Below are 21,211 nucleotides of genomic sequence, written 5' to 3' on the forward strand. Positions count from 1 at the left end.
TACATTTGAAAAGGAGGATAACTTGCTGGAAGTCCCGAAAAAATTAATAGCCAATAGGGGACAGGGACTTAACACAATTAACACAAGTAAAACATCAGTAACAAGGAAATTAATGGAACTCAAAAAAAGTGAGAAATCCCCAGGACCTGACGGTTTCCATCCGAGGGTGTTAAAGGAAGTAGGGGAGCACATTGTAGATGCCCTAACTATAGTCTTTCAGAGTTCCCTAGATTCAGGAGTGGTCCCTCTGGATTGGAAAGTTGCACAGGTCACTCTACTTTTTAAAGAAGGGTGAAAGGGGGAACCAAGGAATTTACAGACCAGTTAGCCTGACATCTGTGGTGGGCAAGTTGCTGGAGTCTATAATCAAGGATAGGGTGACTGAACACCTAGAAAAACTTCAGTTAATCAGAGACAACCAGCATGGATTCATGACGGGAAGGTCATGCCTGACAAATCACATTGAATTTTTTTGAAGAGGTGACTAAGGTAGTGGACAGGGGAATGTCTATGGATGTTATTTACATGGACTTCCAGAAGGCATTTGATAAAGTCCCACATAAGAGACTGTTAACGAAGATAGAAACCCATGGAGTTGAGGGCAAATTATTGACATGGTTAGGAAGTTGGTTGAGTGGTAGGCGACAGAGAGTGGAGATAATGGGCAAGTACTCCGATTGGCAGGATGTGACTAGTGGTGTCCAGCAGGGATCTGTGTTCGGGCCTCAATTATTCACATTATTCATTAATGACTTGGATGATGGCATAGTAAGTCATATATCCAAATTTGCTGATGATACAAAGTTAGGCGGCATTGTAGAGAGTCTAGATGATAGCATAAAATTGCAAAGAGATACTGACAGATTAGGCGAGTGGGCAAAACTGTGGCAGATGGATTTCAATGCGGGCAAGTGAGAGATTATCCATTTTGGACCAAAAAAGGATACAGCAGGGTACTTTCTAAATGGGAAGAGGTTAAGTACAGTGGATGTCCAAAGAGACTTGGGGGTTCAGGTGCATAGATCTTTAAAATGCCACAAGCAAGTGCAGAAATTAATCAAAAAGGCTAATGGAATGCTAGCCTTTATATCTAGAGGATTGGAGTATAAAGATACAGAGGTTATGCTGCAGCTGTACAAAACCCTGGTTAGACCCCACTTGGAGTACTGAGAGTTCTGGGCACCACACCTTAGGAAGGATATATTGGCCTTGGAGGGAGTGCAACGTAGGTTTACAAGAATGATACCTGGACTACAGGGGTTAAGTTACGAGGAGAGATTACACAAATTAGGCCTGTTTTCGCTAGAATTTAGAAGGTTAAGGGGTGATCTGATAAGGGAAGATTATGTCGTTGGCACCAGCTGGACCTCATCGTCACAAGGCGAGCCTCTTTAAACAGCGTTCAAATCACAGTGCGGACTGCGACACCGACCACTCCCTGGTGTGCAGCAAGGTTAGACTCAAACCAAAGAAGCTGCATCACTCCAAGCAGAATTTCCTATCCACAGCTGTTACATAAGTTTCTAAATTCACTTGAAAAAGCCCTTCAAAACACTCCTACAGTGGATGCAGAGACCAAGTGGGCCCTCATCAGAGATGCCATCTATGACTCAGCAATGACCACCTATGGCAAACGTGTGAAGCAGAATGCAGACTGGTTTAAATCTCACTTTGAAGAGCTGGAACCTGACATAGCCGCTAAGCGCATCACACTGCTGAACTACAAGAAAGCCCCCAGCGAGTTAACATCCGTAGCACTTAAAGTAACCAGAAGCACCGCACAAAGAACAGCCAGGCGCTGTACAAATGACTACTGGCAACACCTACGCAGTCATATTCAGCTGGCCTCTGACACCGGAAACATCAGAGGAATGTAGGATGGCATTAAGAGAGCTTTTGGGCCAACCATCAATAAGATCACCCCCCTCAAATCTAAATCAGGGGACACAATCACTGACCAACGCAAGCAAATGGACCGCTGGGCAGAGCACCACCTAGAACTGTACTCCAAGGAAAATGTTGTCACTGAGACTGCCCTCAATGCAGCCCAGTCTCTGCCAGTCATGGCTGAGCTGGACAAACAGCCAACAAAATCGGAACTCAGTGATGCCATTGATTCTCTAGCCAGTGGAAAAGCCCCTGGGAAGGATGGCATTACCCCCTGAAATAATCAAGAGTGCCAAGCCTGCTATACTTTCAGCACTCTACGAACTGCTTTGCCTGTGCTGGGACGAGGGTACAGTACCACAGGACATGCGCGATGCCAATATCATCACCCTCTAAGAACAAGGGTGACCGCGGTGACTGCAACAAGTACTGTGGAATCTCCCTGCTCAGCATAGTGGGGAAAGTCTTCACTCGAGTCATTTTAAACAGACTCCAGAAGCTGGCTGAGTGTGTCTACCCTGAGGCACAGTGTGGCTTTCGAGCAGAGAGATCCACCATTGACATGCTTTTCTCCCTTCACCAGCTACAGGAGAAATGCCGTGAACAACAGATGCCCCTCTACATTGCTTTCATTGATCTCACCAAAGCCTTTGACCTCGTCAGCAGACATGGTCTCTTCAGACTACTAGAAAAGATCGGATGTCCACCAAAGCTACTAAGTATCATCACCTCATTCCATGACAATATGAAAGGCACAATTCAGCATAGCGGCGCCTCATCAGACCCCTTTCCTATCCTGAGTGGCGTGAAACAGGGCTGTGTTCTCGCACCTATACTGTTTGGGATCTTCTTCTCCCTGCTGTTCACACATGCGTTCAAGTCTTCAGAAGAAGGAATCTTCCTCCACACAAGATCAAGTGGCAGGTTGTTTAACCTTGCCCGTCTTAGAGCGAAGACCAAAGTACGGAAAGTCCTCATCAGGGAACTCCTCTTTGCTGACGATGCTGCATTAACATCTCGCACTGAAGAGTGTGTGCAGAGACTCATCGACAGGATTGCGGCTGCCTGCAACGAATTTGGCCTAACCATCAGCCTCACAAAAACGAACATCATGTGACAGGACGTCAGAAATGCTCCATCCATCAATATCGGCGACCACGCTCTGGAAGTGGTTCAAGAGTTCACCTACCAAGGCTCAACTATCACCAGTAACCTGTCTCTCGATGCAGAAATCAACAAGCGCATGGGAAAGGCTTCCACTGCTATGTCCAGACTGGCCAAGAGAGTGTGGGAAAATGGCACACTGACACGGAACACAAAAGTCTGAGTGTATCAAGCCTGTGTCCTCAGTACCTTGCTCTATGGCAGCAAGGCCTGGACAACGTACGTCAGCCAAGAGCGACGTCTCAATTCATTCCATCTTCGCTGCCTCCAGAGAATCCTTGGCATCAGTGGCAGGACCGTATCTCCAACACAGAAGTCCTCGAAGCGGCCATCATCCCCAGCATATACACCCTACTGAGCCAGCGGCGCTTGAGATGGCTTGGCCATGTGAGCCGCATGGAAGATGGTAGGATCCCCAAGGACACATTGTACAGCGAGCTCGTCATCGGTATCAGACCTGCCGGCCGTCCATGTCTCCGCTTTAAAGACGTCTGCAGACGCGACATGAAGTCCTGTGTCATTGATCACAAATCGTGGGAGTCAGCTGCCAGTGATCGTCAGAGCTGGCGGGAAGCCATAAAGTCGCGGCTAAAGTGTGGCGAGTCGAAGAGACCTAGCAGTTGGCAGGAAAAAAGACAGGAGCGCAAGGAGAGTGCCAACTGTGTAACAGCCCCGACAAACAATTTTATCTGCAGCACCAGTGGAAGAGTCTATCACTCTAGAATTGGCCTTTATCGCCACTCCAGGCGCTGCTTCACAAACCACTGACCACCTCCAGGCACTTACCCATTGTCTCTCTCGACAAGGAGGCCAAAGAAGAAGAAGGGGTGATCTGATCAAAGTCTTTAAGATATTAACCGGAAAAGGCTAGATAAAGATAAACTATTTCCACTGGTTGCAGATTCTAAAACTAGGGGGCATAGTCTAAACATTAGGACCAGACTGTTCAGGAGAGATGTTAGGAAGCACTTCTTCAAGCAAAGGGTAGTAGAGGTTTGGAATTCTCTCCCACAAACAGCAGTTGAAGCTAGAATAGTTGTTAATTTTAAATCTGAGATAGATAGATTTTTGTTAAGCAAAGATATGAAGGGATATGGGCCAAAGGCAGGTATATGGAGTTAGGCCGCGTATCAGCCATGATCTCATTGAATGGTGGGACAGACTCGAGGGGCTGAATGGCCTACTCCTGTTCCTATCTTGCTATGTTAAACAGTGTACCTTTAAGACTGAGCAGTGCGCCAGCAGATGTACCCGTTTCCTAGGCCACAGCAGGAGAGAGAGGTCACATGGTGTACTGTAACTTTTAACTGTGGATGAAGACTGGCTTCAACCGGTCTGAACTGGAGTCCAGTGAAGCGTTCTCTGAAGGAAGAAGCTGTCTATTTCTCTGAGCTGGAAAATCTACATTTATCTTCTGGTTCTGTATTGCCTAAGGAGAGAAAATAAAAACCCTGGAAAAAAAAACATTTGCCTTCAAGAGGGATTCTATGTCGTTTGTTTGTGTTTGCTGGAATTCTCAGTAAAGTTTCTACTGAAAAACTACCAATTTTAGAATCCAAATAGACCTGTGGCTATACTCCTTGTTAAAAGAACTGTCGTAACACCTGCTGCAACTGAAGTGCTTCGAATGCCTATCTGTTATAGACTGTCAAATTTGTCTGGAGACTTCGAGTGGCATCTGACTGTTCTAATCTGGGACACCTCACCAGGAATGTAACTCACCAGGACTTACAACCCAGCTACTTATTTTATTCCCAAGAAATTCAAACCATGGGGACCGTACTAGAATCTAGGGAAGTCTGGAAGCTAAAAACAAAAGCATCTATTATCGCTATAGCCATCTCTTTTAAAACCCTAAGATGTAAGCCATCAGGTCCAGGATATTGTCATACTTACGCCAAATTTCCTTGCAGGGTTATTGGCTAGTGCTATTGGGGAGGGTTTAAACTAACTTGGCAGGGGTGTGGGAACCAGGAGATAATACAAGAGAGGAATACCAAGGTCCACAGTGAATTGAAAGAGACAGATAGCACTAAAGTAGGAAATAGCAAAGTATTAGGTAGGGTCAGTGTGAGCATGTTAGACAGTACAATAGAAGGGAGTAGTTCTGTATTAGATGGGAGTGGACGGAGAACAACTATGAGGAAAGCAAAGATAGGATTACAATGCATGTGTCGAAAAGCACAAAGTGTGGTGATTAAGGTTGTGAGCCACAAGGACGAGTAGCAGTATAGGAATATGATGTAGTGGCAATAATGGAAACATGGCTGAAAAATGGCAAGGACTGGCTGCTTAGTATATAAAAGGTATAAAATGCTCAGAAAAGATAGAGAAGAAGGAAAAAAAAAGAGGTGGGGTGGCAGTCCTGATCAGAGAAGGCATTGCAGTGCTGGAAAGGGAGGATGTCCTTGAAAGGGCAAGGACAGAATCCATTTGGTTAAAGTTGAGGAGCAAAAAAAGGGTACGATCACATTACTAGCGGTATTCTAAAGGCCTCCAAATAGCGAGATGAAGAAAGAGGAGCAACTCTGCAGGGAAATCACAGATGCACAAGAACTACAGAGCGGTGATATTAGGGAACATTAATTACCCTAATATCGATAGGAATAATTTTAGAGTAAAGGGTAAGGAGGGGGAGGAATCTGTCTTAAATGGGAGACCCCTTATTTTTAAAAACTGTGCCCCCTAATTTTAGTCTCTCCCACAAATGGAAACATTCTTTCAGCATTCACCCTGTCAAGCCCCACTCAAGATCTTACATGTTTCAATAAGATCACCTCTCATCCTTCTAAACACTGAATACAGACCCAACCTGTCCAACCTTTCCTCATAAGATAACCCTTTCATCCCAGGAATCAGTCAAATGAATCTTCTCCGAACTGCTTCCAATGCAATTATATCCTTTCTTAAGGGGACCAAAACTGTAGACAATATTCGAGATATGGTCTCACCAATGCCCTGTACAACAGTAGCAAAACATCTCTTTGATATTCCATTCCCCTTGCAATAAACAACATTGCAATTGCCTTCTTAATCACTTGCTGTACCTGCATACTAACATTTTGTGTTTCGTGTACTAGGACCCCCAGATCCCTCTGCATGTTGGAGTTCTGCAATCTCTCCCCATATAAATAATACGTTGCTTTTCTATTTTTGAAGCCAAAATGGACAAGTTCACCCTTTCCCACATTATAGTCCATCTGCCAAATCTTTGCCCACTTACTGAACCTATCTATATCCTTTTGCAGACTCCTTATGTCCTCTTCACAACTTACTCTCCTACGTATCTTTGTGTCATCAGCAAATTTAGCAACCATACATTCTATCCCTTTATCCAAGTCATTGATTATAGATTGTAAATAGTTGAGGTCCCAGCACTGATCCCAGTGGCACTCTACTAGTTACAGCTTGTCAACTTGAAAACAACCCATTTATGCCCACTGTTTCCTGTTAACTAACCAATCCTCTATCCACGCTAATACGTTACCCCCTATACCATGGGCTGTTATTTTGTTCAAAGTGACTCCTGACAATGTAGAGCAAGCGCAGCGTGATCGTGGACGTCATCAGTGCGTGCAAACATTTGTCAGTTTGCCAGTATGAATGCGCGCATGTGCGCGCCGATGTCACCATGCAGTGACATCCTCACCCCTCGACAGCCGCGATCTCTGGCTCCATTCCCCCCGAACAGTACCCTGCTCACACCCACCATCCCCGCTTTCAATTTCCCACTCCATCCTGCCTCGCTGCTACCTTCCCTCAGCCATTTGCGATTGCCCTTGCCGCTTCCCCCACACTCCCCAACTCCCAGCCGCTTGCTCCAGGCCTCGCCACTTCCCCCCCCCCCCCCGCACCACCACCACCACCCCCTCAGCCACTTGCTTCTATCTGAATTATAGCTCAGAATCCATTAGCACTGCTGTAGTTGTGTAAGAGAATAAGCCCCATTAATCTATTTCCAACATCAATGTTAGAATTATAAGCATCATACAAAAAGTAAATTGAAAGATGCCTTATAATGAGATTATTTGGTTCTGTACTAGCACAGGTACTGTTGGGGGTGGGTTGGAGGCGGCGATCACAGCCACTATGGGGATTTGGGTTTAAGGCTTGCTTTTTGTGACAAATTGAGCAGCGCCATCTTTATTACCTGCCCGAGTTGTTGCACTCAGTGACGTTTCAGTAGATGTGGCTGCATTTGTGCATGTGCCAGTACAGCACCACCTAGTGGTTGCATTGTCATGTTTAGTACCCTTTGATGTTGCACCTTGTCAAATGCCATCTGGAAAGCCAAGTACACCACATTCACAGGTTCCCCTTTATCTGTGTTGCTTGTTACATCCTCAAAGAGTAATAGCGACCAGTGGCAGAGACCAGAGAGAGCGAGAGCGAGAGCGCTTTTAATTTAATCTCAATCAAATATCAAATAAGACTGGATCGACTCAGTAGTAAATAAACTAAAAACTAAAGCAGATTTTATCATTTATAATAGAGTGAGAGAGCAAGACCAGCTGGGAGTGTATTCGCTCAAATTTAGATCACTTAATACATAAGCTGTATTAAGTATTATTAGCGTTTTTCAGTATTTGTAAGGTTTACTAATAGTAGTAAGGTTTATTAGAATTGGCAAGCTTTATTAGCATTGGTATGTTCTATAACCAGTAGGAAGGTCTACATATCTATATAATCAAGAAAAGTATAACCTTAGAACAAGTGAGTAGCTTTTGAGTATTTTGAACAAGCTAATGAGTAATGTTTTGAGTAAGGTTTATTTTAACTAGTCGACTGTATTGATTTTTAGTAGGATTTATCAGTACTAGTAAGGTTGTATTAATAATTCTACAGTGTTGTAATATTTGTAAGGTTTTTTTTAAGCAGTAACAAAGGGTCAACTAATAAATAAAGAAATGGCAGGGGTGCTTCAACCTCATGAGTGCGCCTCCTGTGTTATGTGGGAGCTCCTGGAGAACCATTTGTGGAGGAAGTGTTGTCAATTGCAGCAGCTTGAGCTCTGGGTTTTGGAACTTGAGCAGCAGCTGGCAACACTGTGGTGCATTTATGAGGATGAGAGCTACGTGGATAGCACGTTTATAAATGTGGTCATCCCACAGGTTAAGGGTATGCAGGGAGAGGGGGAATGGGCGACCGCCAGGCCGTCAAAAAGAATCAAGCACGCAGTGCAGGAGACCCCCCGAGTGCATCTCACTCTCCAACAGGTATTCAGTTCTGAATACTGAGGAAAGTGATGCTTCACCTGGGAAATGCAGCCAGAGCAGAGTCCATGGCACCATGGGTGGCTCAGCTGCACAGTGGGGTGCAGGGAATACTGCAAGAGCCATAGTGATAGCTGATTCAATAGTCAGAGGAACAGAAAGGTGTTTCTGAGGCTGCAGACGTGAATCCAGGATGGTGTGTTGCCTGCCTGGTGCCATGGTCAAGGATGTCACTGAGCAGCTGCAGAGCATCCTGAAGAGGGAGGCTGAACAGCCAGCAGTCGTGGTCCACATCGGAACCAAGGACATAGGCTGAAAGAGGGATGTGGTCCTGCAGTCAGAATTTAGGGAGCTAGGTAAGAAACCAACAAGCAGAACCTCAAAAGTAGTAATCTCCTGATTACTCCAAGTGCCAGAAGGATAAGACAGATGAATGCATAACTGGAAAGATGGTGCAGGAGGGAGGGCTTTATATTCCTGAGACATTGGGAACAGCTCTGCAGGAGATGGGACCTGTACAGGCTGGATGGGTTTCACCTAAACAGAGCCAGGACTGAATTCCTTGTGGGACGTTTTGCTAGTGCTGTTGGGGAGGCTTTAAACTAGTTCGGCAGGGGGATGAAGACCTGAGGATAGACTCAGTAGGGACAAAAATCAGAAATTAAAATGAAAGGCAGAAAATTAATGGATGAGTCTGGAAGACACAGAGGAAACAAAGCTTAGAAAATAAAAAAAAGAGTTTGGCAGTGCTCAAGGGTATCTATTTCAATGCAAGGGGTATAGCAACTAAAGCAGATGTGCTGAGGGCACAGGTAGAAACATGGCAGTATGATATCATAGGTTTTACAGAAACATGGCTTAAGGAGGACAGGAATGGCAGCTCAACTTTTCTGGTTACAATGTTTTCAGACGCGATAGGGAGGGGGATAAGAAAGGAGGGAGGGTGGCAATTTTGGATTGAACTAAGGAACAAAAAAAGGGACAATCACACTGCTGGTAGGGTACTATAGACCCCCAAACAAACAGTCAGAGGGAGATAGAGGAGGAGATATGTAGGCTAATTTCTGAGAAGTGCAAGAACAATAGGGCAGTAATAGTAGGAGATGTTAACTACCCAACTATTAACTGGGATAGTTTTAGCGTGAAAGGAATTGAGGGAGCAGAATTCTTGAGGTGCATTCAGGAGAACTTTTTTGCCCAGTATGTAGTAAGTGCAATAAGAGAGGGTGCAGTTTTAGATGTAGTTTTAGGAAATGAAGATGGGCAGGTGGAAGGAGTGGCAGTGGGAGAGCATTTTGGTGGTAGTGATCATAATTCAGTCAGTTTTAACATAATTATGGAAAAGGACAGAGATAGAACAGGAGTTAGAGTTCTCAATTGGGGCAAGGCCAATTTTACTAAACTGAGGAGTGATTTAGTGAAAGTGGACTGGAAACAGCTACTTGAAGGTAAAATCAGTCAGAACAGTGGGAGGCATTCAAAGGGGAGATTCAAGGGGTTCAGAGTAAACATGTTCCCACAAAGAAAAAGGGGGAGACGGTCAAATCTAGAGCCCCACGGATGTCAAGAAGCCTACAGAGTAAGATAAGGCAGAAAAGGAAAGCTCATGTCCAACACTGAGAACTCAATACTACAGAAAGCCGAGAGGTGGATAGAAAGCGGAGGGGTGAAATCAAAAAGGAAATTAAAAAAGAAAAGAGAGGGCATGAAAGAATATTGCCAGCAAAATCAAGGTGAACCCAAAGATATTTTATTATCAATACATTAAGAGTAAGAGGATAACTAAGGAGAGAGAGTAGGGCCCATAAAAGACCAAAAAGGTAACCTATGTGCAGCGGCGGAAGATGTTGGTATGGTTCTTAATGAATACTTTGCATCTGCCTTCACAGAAGAGGGGGACAATGCAGATATTGTAGTTAAGGTAGCAGAGTGTGAAGTATTGGATGTGATAAACATAGGGTAGGGGTAGTAGTAATGGGATTAGCATCCTTGAAAGTTGATAAATCACCAGGGCCAGATGAAATGTACCCTAGGCTGTTAAAAGCAGCAAGAGAGGAAAAAGCAGAAGGTCTGACCATTATTTTCCAGTCCTCACTGGATACAGGTGTGGTGCCGTAGGATTGGAAAATGGCTAACGTTGTACCTCTGTTTAAAAAGGGGGCAAAGGATAGACCTAATAATTACAGGCCAGTCAGTCGAACTTCAATAGTGGGCAAATTATTGGAATCTATTCTGAGAGACAGGACAAACTGTCACTTAGAAAGGCACAGGTTAATCAAGGATAGTCAGCATTGATTTTTTAAGGGAAGATCTTGTTTGACCAACTTGATCGAATTTTTTGAAGTAGTAACAAGGAAGATAGAGGAAGGTAATGCAGTTGATGTGGTCTACATAGATTTTAGCAAGGCTTTTGACAAAGTCCCACATGACAGACTGGTTAAAACAAAGAGTAATTGTTGACGGCTGTTTTAGCGACTGGAGGGCCATTTCCAGTGGCATTCCGCAGGGCTCAGTACTGGGTCCCCTGCTTTTTGTGGTACATATTAACAATTTAGACGTAAATGCAGGGGGCATAATCAAGAAGTTCGCAGATGACACAAAGATTGGCCGTGTGGTAGACAGTGAGGAGGATAGCTGTAGGCTACAGAAAGATATTGATGGTCTGGTCAGATGGGCAGAAAAGTGGCAAATGGAATTCAACTTGGAGAAGTGTGAGGTGAAGCATTTGGGGAGGTCAAACAAGGCAAAGGAATACACAATTAATGGGAAAATACTGAGAAGTATAGAGGAAGCAAGGGACCTTGGATTGAATGTTCACAGATCCCTGAAGGTAGCAGGACAGGTCGATAAGGTGGTTAAGGCAGCATATGGAATCCTTTCCTTTATTAGCTGAGGTATAGAATATAAGAGCAGGGAGGTTATGCTGGAACTGTATAACTCATAGGTTAGGCCACAACCCGAGTACTGTGCGCAGCTCTGGTCACCTCATTACAGAAAGGATGTAATTGCACTAGAGAGGGTACAGAGGAGATTTCCGAGGATGTTGCCAGGACGAGAAAAATGCAGCTATGAAGAAAGATTGGATAGGTTGCAGTTGTTCTCCTTGGAACAGAGAAGATTAAGGGGAGAGGTGATTGAAATGTACAAAATTTTGAGGGGCCTGGATACAGTAGAGGTGAAGGGCCTATTCACCTTAGCAGAGAGGTCACTGACGAGGGGGCATAGATTTAAAGTGATTGGTAGAAAAATTAGAGGGGAGATGATGAAAACCATTTTCACCCAGAGGGTGGTGGGGTTCTGGAACTCACTGCCTGAAAGGGGAGTTGAGGCAGAGACCCTCAACTCATTCAAAAGCAGTCTGGATATGCACCTCAAGTGCTGTAATCTGCAGGGCTATGGACCAAATGCCGGAAGGTGGGATTAGACTAGGTAGATCGTTTATCGGCCAGCACAGACACAATGGTCGAAGTGGCTTTTTTTTGTGCTTTAAACTTTCTATAATTCTATAATAAATTCATCAAACACGATTACCCTTTTGCAAAACCACAAGCATTAACACTCTCTTTGCCTTTGTCCCATGACATCTTTGTTATTTAATCACTCCTGCCTTCTGCCATATCACACACATCTTTTGTTATCTTCTCCATCAACCCACCCCCACATGCTTGAAACCTAATTCTTCTCGACCTTTGCAAGTTCTGATGAAAGGTCACAGACCTGAAATGTTAACTCTGCTTCTCTCTCCACAGATGCTGCCTAACCTGCTGAGCATTTCCAGCACTTTCAGTTTTTTATTTTCACTAATCTCTTCCTTTTAACATAGGAAGTTTTTACAATTTTTTATGTGTCTTGCTAGTTTACTTTTATTCTATTTTCTCATTCTTTATCAATTTCTTGGTCAACTTTTGCTGAATCCTAAAATCCTCCCAATCCTCAGACTTACTACTCTTTTTGGCAACATTATAAGCACCTTCCTTTAATCTAGTACTACATTTAACTTCCCATTAATTGCAGTTGGACTACATTTCCTGTGGGGTTTTTAATTCCTTCAGGGAATACATATTTGTTCAGAACTATGAATTATTTCTTTAAATACTTGCCATTGCTTATCTGCCATCGTATCTTTTAATCTAATTTCCAATTTACCTTAGCCAACTCATCCCTCATTACAGTAAATTTAGAATTTTAAAATAATTTTTATTTAAACCTCCTTTAACTTGAGATTTTAAGAACGACGATTGCCGTTAAATGTGAGAAGCTGGTACTGACATTTCTAACGTCTGTAGGTTGATTTTTGTAATGCAGTTAACATTGAGTAATTCCCTGCGATTTAAGACGCTAGCTTCAACATAAATATAAGTTCCTACCCAGGTATTATATAAAATAGACGGTTTCTGTTTATTCAGTCGTCGTTGCGAGCACGAACTACCAGCCTTACAGCTTTTTCTCTAAAAAAATTACTTTATTCATAAAATTGTTTTTAAAAAATACAAATCAATTCAAATTGGACATTTCATAAAGTGCAATATAGATCAGTTTTGTTCAATACAGTACATGAGGTGCCTCACCTACCGGCCTCAGCTTCCTCTCATCCTGATCTCACCGACTGTAACCACAGCGCCGCTAAAATCCATGGCAACGCCGCAGGCCATTTGGAGGCGACGCACCAAAAACCCGCGCCGTGGGCCCGCGCCTTATGATGACCAATCAGAGCGTAGAGCAAGTTTACCAGTGGGCGCTTTCTGACCAATGACGAGCAAACCTGATCTCGACCAATCAAGATGTGCGGAGGCGCTGACCTATCACAAGACCCGATCTTTTACAGCCCACCCACCCACCCAATCAGATGTCGGCGCTTGTTTGATAAAGACCTTTAGGAAAACGATGAAAGATAGAAAAGAGAACCATAAAAATACAGATTAGAGCGATTACCTGTAGAAATGACAACGTTCGTAATGCTCTTCGATGCGAATTTACAGGTCCTTCATTTCCGCTTTATCGAACTCTTGTCTCTAATTGGTGGATTGCCTTGGCGGAAATCTGTGATCATTGGTCTGTGTGGCTGTCAATCAGGCAGTACTTCCGTTATTGGTGTTTGGTCCCACTTCCAGCTATGACTCTCAGGGCTTGTGGATTGATCATTTTCAGAAGGTTAAATGCGGGATTAGTCTCCAAACCTCAGGAAATAGAGTTTTTACTTTTGCAGACTTCTTACGGGCAGCATCACTGGACGCCTCCTAAAGGTGACTGTGCTTACCCGAGTGGCGGGAATACCGCCTCTGGTCTAGTGTCGAGTCGCGCCGGGGGGGGGACACGAAATGGTATGTTAGTACAGAGAGGGTGTGAATTGACTGTATTAATAACAAATGAACTGAAGGGTCACTGACCTGAAATGTTAACGCTGCTTCTCTCTCCAAGATGCTGCCAGACTAGAATATTTCCAGCATTTCTTGTTTTTATTTCAGATTTCCAGCATCTGCAGTATTTTGCTTTTATTTTACGACTCCTCTTAAAGATTGGGGGAAGCAGCAGAGCCTCCATTTAAATGGACTTGGATTTGGGCCAGGCAACCTGAGTTTGGATGGGAAGGCTACAACATGTCTGCCTAATAGTAAAACTCACCAGCAAGTCTACTTAGACGTCGCAGCTGCACCAGTTTTATTGGTTGATTTCCAATCTGTCCCGAATGGGGAACAGCTTCACCTGTGAGATGTGGGAGGTCCGTGACACTTCCAGCGTTCTGGACGACGACATCTGCAGGAAGTGTATCCAGTTGCAGCTCCTCACAGACCGCATGGATTGGTTGGAGCAGCAACTGGATGCACTTGGGAGCATGCAGGTGGCAGAAAGTGTCATAGACAGGAGTTTGAGAGAAGTGGTTACACCCAAGGTGCAGGCAGATAGATGGGTGACCGCTAGAAGGGGCAGGCAGTCAGTGCAGGAATCCCCTGTGGCTATCCCCCTCTCTAACAAGTATACCGTTTTGGATACTGTTGGGGGGGATGGCCTATCAGGGGAAAACAGCAGCCAGAGCAGTGGCACCACGGCTGGCACTGTTGTTCAGGGAGGGACAAAGCGCAGAAGAGCAATAGTTATAGGGGATTCTATAGTCAGGGGCACAGATAGGTGCTTCTGTGGACGTGAAAGAGACTCCAGGATGGTATGTTGCCTGCCTGGTGTCAGGGTCAAGGATGTCTCTGAACGGACAGGGGGCATTCTGAAGGGGGAGGGTGAACAGCCAGAGGTTGTGGTACACATCGGTACCAATGACATAGGCAGGAAGAGTGACAAGGTCCTGCAGGGGGAGTTTAGGGAGTTAGGTAGAAAGTTAAAAGACAGGACCTCGAGGGTTGTAATCTCAGGATTACTCCCTGTGCCATGTGCCAGTGAGGCTAGAAATAGGAAGATAGTGCAGCTAAACACGTGGCTGAACAGTTGGTGTAGAAGGGAGGGTTACAGATATCTGGACCATTGGGATCTCTTCAGGGACAGATGGGACCTGTACAAGAAGGACGGGTTGCATCTAAACTGGTGGGGTACAAATATCCTGGCTGCGATGTTTGCTAGCGTCACTCGGGAGGGTTTAAACAAGTGTGGCAGGGGGGTGGGAACCAGAGCAGTTCGGACAGCAAGTGAAATAAATGAGGGGGAACGAGTAAATAAGGCCAGTAAGACTAAGAGGAAGAGCAGGCAGGGAGATGTTGCGGAGCACAGCGGGATTGGTGGTCTGAAGTGCATTTGTTTCAATGCGAGAAGTATAACAGGTAAGGCAGATGAACTTCGAGCTTGGATTAGTACTTGGAACTATGATGTTGCTATTACAGAGACTTGGTTGAGGGAAGGACAGGATTGGCAGCTAAATGTTCCAGGATTTAGAAGCTTCAGGCGGGATAGAGGGGGATGTAAAAGGGGTGGGGGAGTTGCATTATTTGTTAAGGAGAATATCACAGCTGTACTGCGGGAGGACACCTCGGAGGGGTCATGCAGCGAGGCAATATGGGTGGAGCTCAGGAATAGGAAAGGTGCAGTCACGATGTTGGGGGTTTACTACAGGCCTCCCAACAGCCAGCGGGAGGTAGAGGAGCAGATATGTAGACAGATTTTGTAAAGATGTAAAGGTAACAGGGTTGTAGTGGTGGGTGATTTTAACTTCCCCTATATTGACTGGGACTCACTTAGTGCTAGGGGCTTCGATGGGGCAGAATTTGTAAGGAGCATCCAGGAGGGCTTCTTGAAACAGTATGTAGATAGTCCAACTAGGGATGGGGCCGTACTGGACCTGGTATTGGGGAATGAACCCGGCCAGGTGGTCGAAGTTTCAGGAGGGGAGCATTTCGGGAACAGTGACCATAATTCCATAAGTTTTAAGGTACTTGTGGATAAGGATAAGAGTGGTCCTCGGGTGAAGGTGCTAAATTGGGGGAAGGCTAATTATAACAATATTAGGCAGGAACTGAAGAATTTAGATTGGGGGCGGCTATTTGAGGGTAAATCAACATCTGACATGTGGGAGTCTTTCAAACGTCAGTTGATTAGAATCCAGGACCAGCTTGTTCCTGTGAGGAAGAGGGATAAGTTTGGCAAGTTTTGGGAACCTTGGATAACACGGGATATTGTGAGTCTTGTCAAAAAGAAAAAGGAAGCATTCGTAAGGGCTGGAAGGCTAGGAACAGACGAATCCCTTGAGGAATATAAAGACAGTAGGAAGGAACTTAAGCAAGGAGTCAGGAGGGCTAAAAGGGGTTATGAGAAGTCATTGGCAAACAGGATTAAGGAAAATCCCAAGACTTTTTATACGTATATAAACAGCAAGAGGGTAACCAGGGAAAGGGTTGGCCCACTCAAGGACAGAGAAGGGAATCTATGTGTGGAGCCAGAGGAAATGGGCGAGGTACTAAATGAGTACTTTGCATCAGTATTTACCAAGGAGAAGGACTTGGTGGATGATGAGCCTAGGGAAGGGAGTGTAGATAGTCTCAGTCATCTCATTATCAAAAAGGAGGTGGTGTTGGGTGTCTTGCAAAGCATTAAGGTAGATAAGTCTCCAGGGCCTGATGGGATCTACCCCAGAATACTGAGGGAAGCAAGGGAAGAAATTGCTGGGGCCTTGACAGAAATCTTTGCATCCTCATTGGCGACAGGTGAGGTCCCAGAGGACTGGAGAATAGCCAATGTTGTTCCTTTGTTTAAGAAGGGTAGCAAGGATAATCCAGGAAATTATAGGCCGGTGAGCCTTACGTCAGTGGTAGGGTAATTATTAGAGAGGATTCTTCGGGACAGGATTTACTCCTATTTGGAAACAAATTGACTTATTAGCGAGAGGCAGCATGGTTTTGTGAAAGGGAGGTCGTGTCTCACTAATTTGATTGAGTTTTTTGAGGAAGTGACAAAGATGATTGATGAAGGAAGGGCAGTGGATGTTATCTATATGGACTTCCGTAAAGCCTTTGACAAGGTCCCTCATGGCAAACTGGTACAGAAGGTGAAGTCACACGGGATCAGAGGGGAGATGGCAAGATGGATACAGAACTGGCTCGGTCATAGAAGACAGAGGGTAGCAATGGAAGGGTGCTTTTCTGAATGGAGGGATGTGACTAGTGGTGTTCCGCAGGGATCAGTGCTGGGACCTTTGCTGTTTCTAGTATATATAAATGATTTGGAGGAAAATGTAGCTGGTCTGATTAGTAAGTTTGCGGACGACACAAAGGTTGGTGGAGTTGCGGACAGTGATCAGGATTGTCAGAGGATACAGCAGGATATAAATCAGTTGGAGACTTGGGCGGAGAAATGGCAGATGGAGTTTAATTCGGACAAATGTGAGGTAATGCATTTTGGAAGGTCTAATGCAGGTGGGAAGTATACAGTAAATGGCAGAACCCTTAGGAGTACTGACAGGCAGAGAGATCTGGGCGCACAGGTCCACAGGTCACAAAGTGGCAACGCAGGTGGATAAGGTAGTCAAGAAGGCATACGGCACGCTTGCCTTTATCAGTCGGGGCATAGAGTATAAAAATTGGCAAGTCATGCTGCAGCTGTACAGAACTTTCGTTAGGCCTCACTTAGAATATTGTGTGCAGTTCTGGTCGCCACACTACCAGAAGGACGTGGAGGCTTTGGAGAGGTTACAGAAGAGGTTTACCAGGATGTTGCCTGGTCTGGAGGGCATTAGCTATGAGGAGAGGTTGGAAAAACTCTGATTGTTTTCACTGGAACGACGGAGGTGGAGGGGCAACATGATCGAGGTTTACAAAGTTATAAGCGGCATGGACAGAGTGGATAGTCAGAAGCTTTTTCCCAGGGTGGAAGAGTCAGTTACTTGGGGACATAGGTTTAAGGTGAGAGAGGCAAAGTTTAGAGGGGATGTGCGAGGCAAGTTCTTTACACAGAGGGTGGTGAGTGCCTGGAACTTGTTGCCGGGGGAGGTGGTGGAAGCAGGTACCATAGAGACGTTTAAGAGGCATCTTGACAAATACATGAATAGAGGGATACGGACCCCGGAAGTGCAGAAGGTGTTAGTTTAGGCAGGCATCAAGATCGGCGCAGGCTTGGACGGCCGAATGGCCTGTTCCTGTGCTGTACTGTTCTTTGTTCTTTGATTTCTGAGATGTCACTATTCCTTCAATAGCTGCATGTACTCAGTAAATATAAATCAGGAGCGAGGGAGAATGATTTAGGTGAACGCTGATCAAATTTGATTTTATATTAGGTGTGAGCACCGACGTATTCATAAAACAAAGGTAAACCAAAATGTGGATTGAGGGCCTAACGAAATGTTAAATGCCACAGATTCAGTAAGCCAGGGCAGTCTATTTGATCCAATCAGCCCATGTTTGAGTATATCCTCCACGCCAGCAAATTTAATCACATTTACCCACCCTGTTCCCATATCCATTCATCCTATCCAGTCTAATATTGAATGTAGACAGTGGCCTAGATTTTGCTGTACTAATAACTGTGAGGTTGTCAGCGCTCGCCATTATTACTGGGTAAAACTAACAGCACGGAAATCCAGAAGCTGCTGTCCATGATCCCTTGCTCCTCCACAGACTGTGCTATTGCAGCCTTCGTGGATGAAATGTGCAGAGATAATCCTGATGGTGCGAACTTAAGCTAATTACCCCACTGTGTTCTCTCTATCAAGAGGATGAAAAAGTTAGGCTTTCTACAATCAGGAGCAAGTGAGTCTTTAATGGTGTAGTTAATAATTATCGTTGAACAATCTCTGGCCAGGAAAATTTGTTTTATAAATTCAGAGCCTCATTCCCTCAAGAAAATTAATGTTGTGAATTTTTAAAGAAATAAAAGTTAATTCATTTAAAATAGTTTTTCTGTTATCTCTTGTTTCCCATAATTCAGTTTGTATATCCCAATCTCTCTTTTGATTTCGTACAATGATTTAAATGTCATTTGTATTTCTTGTGTTTTACTTCCTGTTTTTGTAGTTTGTGTACCTCTGAGGATTCTTCAATCTGGTTGAAGAGCCTCCCTGCTGCTTGTTCTATTCACTGATTCTCTGTAGAGGGCACCAAATTCAAACAAACACTGGGTGACTGGGTCCACTGACAAGCCGCAAAAAGTCTGCGGGCAGCTGTACGTAAGGTGAATGGCGAAAGCTGTTCTTTCTCCGCTCATTACAAAATCTGGGCCATAGTTTTGGCCACAACCACTCATCCTGGAGCTGACTTCCACAGGGTATAATTTCAAAATTTGTATGTAGAAAGAAGACGTGCATTTATATTGCACCTTTCATGGCACTGGATGTCCCAAAGTGGTTTACAGCCATGACAATAAACTTGTACATGTAGTAAACAGGAAGATGGATACAAACTTCAGGCAGACACATGACACATGAAATTTAAAGCAGAGAAGTGTGAAGTGATTCATTTTGTTAAGAAAAGGGAGAGGCAATGTAAAGTAAATGGTAAAATTTTAAAAGGGGTGCAGGGACATCGAGACCTGGGGGTGTAGGTATACAATTCTTCGAAAGTGGCAGGACAGGCTGAGGCTGTTAAGGCTTATGAGGTTGTGGGCTTTATAAATAGAGGCATGAGTACAAAAGTAAGGAAGTAATGCTAAACTTTTATAAAACACTGGTTAGGCCCCAGTGATAACAGGGCCTTAAAGAGGAGATTTGCTAGAATGGTACCATGGATGTGGGACTTCAGTTACGTGGAGAGATACTGCCCAAGCTAAATTTCACCCTCCTGAGATTGATTTGTAGGCATTTGCTATTCAAAGAAAACAAAAATCTGTCAGTCAGAATTCTTTGTGGTAATAGACATTAAAAGTTTTTAATGATGATTTGGATAGCATAATTGCTCACTGGGATGGTTGCTTAAGGCCATTCAGGTCTAATATGTGTATCTTTTTGAAGGGCATGTTGATCCGGGTGAAGATGACCTTCAAACTGCACTTCGTGAAACTGAGGAAGAAGCAGGACTAAAAAGCAAGGATTTTAATGTGCTTGATGGATACAAAAAAGAAATGGAATATAAAGTGAATAATAGCCCCAAAACTGTTATCTACTGGCTGGCGGAACTAAAGGATTATAACATAGAAATAAAACTCTCTGATGAGCACCAGACATTCTGCTGGTTAAATGTGGAGGAAGCCTGTAAACTTGCTAAATATCGAGAAATGCAGGAAGCACTGAGAGAAGCTCACCAGTTCATTTCAACAAATAAATAAGACCAGGTTCTTTGGAAAAGTGCCTGGATTGTTTAATAAAAGTTTGAAGGTTTTTTCCCTACACTTTCCTTCTGCTTTGCTCTTGAAATTCCAAAACAGTGACTCAATACAATTCCACATATGGCACCAGTCCTTCAATACCTTACTCAAGTAGTCCTTCATGTGTGAGCCTGAATCTTGACGGGCAACAAAATGCAGGCATAGCCTGTCCTTGCCAAATTCCCCCACATGCTTTCCAGCCAAACCTTAGTTGGTAACTGTTTGAAGAAAGAAATATATCACCATTCATAAAGCTCAGGCTGTCCCAAAGTGCTTCACAACCACTTTTGAAGTGTAGTCACAGCAGCCAATTTGCACACAACAGTGTCCCACAGCAGTGAGCTCAATCAGATACTCTGTTTTACTAACACTGGTAGAAGGTTAAATATTGGCCTGGATACCAGGGAGAATTACCCTGCTCTTCAAATCATGCCATGGAGTATTTTGCATCCACCCGACAGGGCAGATCAGGCCTCGGTTTAACATCTGACAGGACAGCATTCCCTGAGCACTGCACTAAAGTGCCAGCTGAGAACCCACAGCCCTCTGACTCAGCGGAAAAAATGATAACGCTGAGCAAAGGCTGACATCAAAAGCAGATGAATTGGTCATTCGACTCATTTCTGTTTGTCAGACCTAGCTGTGCACAATTTGGCTACCACATTTACTTATAAAACACCAGTACTTCATTGGCTGTAAAGCACTTCAGGTTATCCAGAGGATATGAAAGGCGCTCCATCAACCTAACTTCTTCCTTTTCAGGTCATTATTTTGCCAGTCCTCCCACAGCTGCTCATCTTGATATTTCCTGGACTTTGTAGATGTTTAATGTCTGTGCCCCTCAAAGCCTCCCTGAGCTCTCTGCACAACCTGAGTTTGACTTGTTTGCATTGCCTTCTCTATTCATTAGTTGTTAATTTTGCTACATCACTTTCAGCTAGAACTATAGAAGCAAGCTCTCCCCAACCAACCTCTTGCTAATATGCAGTAATTCCTTGTTAAAACATTTTTTCCATCTGCACTGAAAACAAATATTCAATGTTCTGAAACTAAATGAATTTTTTTGCGGTGATTTACATCACAAATGTCAAAGTGAACATATTTGAAGAATACAAGAAATTTTCCAGTCCTAAGTAAGGTCTTTGTAAATGCTTAAGTACATTTTTTATTTATGTTGGGAGGGGAAAGTGAAGTTCTGTTTAATGTATTTTCAGCACTAC

The 21,211-nt window shown here is 44.2% G+C and overlaps 2 protein-coding genes across 8 annotated transcripts in view; one reads left to right on the forward strand and one right to left on the reverse strand.

Annotated features, from left to right (window-relative positions):
• The window catches only part of LOC137379970 (kinesin-like protein KIF24), a 130,327-nt gene extending 117,427 nt beyond the window's left edge, over window positions 1-12,900 (reverse strand). For 2 of the 4 annotated variants that reach the window (XR_010976969.1, XM_068051449.1), the window contains exon 1: window positions 12,833-12,878. The gene's annotated coding sequence lies outside the window, so the exon portion shown is untranslated. Of the gene's footprint in view, window positions 1-4,269; window positions 4,324-12,832 lie in introns of those variants that run through there. The other 2 variants (XM_068051535.1, XM_068051622.1) reach the window with 2 other exon arrangements.
• A 449-nt stretch (window positions 12,901-13,349) lies between these two features.
• On the forward strand, window positions 13,350-19,993 carry nudt2 (nudix (nucleoside diphosphate linked moiety X)-type motif 2). Of its 4 annotated transcripts, none has more exons than XM_068031831.1 (3): window positions 13,432-13,507; window positions 18,406-18,442; window positions 19,639-19,993. In XM_068031831.1, exons 2-3 carry the CDS (start codon window positions 18,409-18,411, stop codon window positions 19,950-19,952), a joined length of 348 nt encoding a protein of 115 aa, XP_067887932.1. In that variant the 5' UTR covers window positions 13,432-13,507; window positions 18,406-18,408; the 3' UTR covers window positions 19,953-19,993. The 4 variants fall into 4 exon arrangements, with proteins under 4 accessions (XP_067887922.1, XP_067887932.1, XP_067887905.1 ...); XM_068031804.1 differs by lacking the exon at window positions 18,406-18,442 and adding an exon at window positions 13,730-15,028 and having other exon boundaries at window positions 13,445-13,507; XM_068031812.1 differs by lacking the exons at window positions 13,432-13,507; window positions 18,406-18,442 and adding exons at window positions 13,546-13,585; window positions 13,730-15,028.
• Window positions 19,994-21,211: the final 1,218 nt, after the last annotated feature.

This window comes from Heterodontus francisci, chromosome 1 (assembly GCF_036365525.1).
Source record: "Heterodontus francisci isolate sHetFra1 chromosome 1, sHetFra1.hap1, whole genome shotgun sequence".
NCBI lineage: Eukaryota > Metazoa > Chordata > Chondrichthyes > Heterodontiformes > Heterodontidae > Heterodontus > Heterodontus francisci.

Bases quoted from the DNA above. Each gene is read 5' to 3' on its own strand.
- nudt2 (XM_068031804.1), top strand. From the start codon at position 13,951: ATGGGGAACAGCTTCACCTGTGAGATGTGGGAGGTCCGTGACACTTCC. The intron at 15,029-19,638 runs GTAAGGCAGATG...ATCTTTTTGAAG, and splicing joins CAATGCGAGAAGTATAACAG to GGCATGTTGATCCGGGTGAA.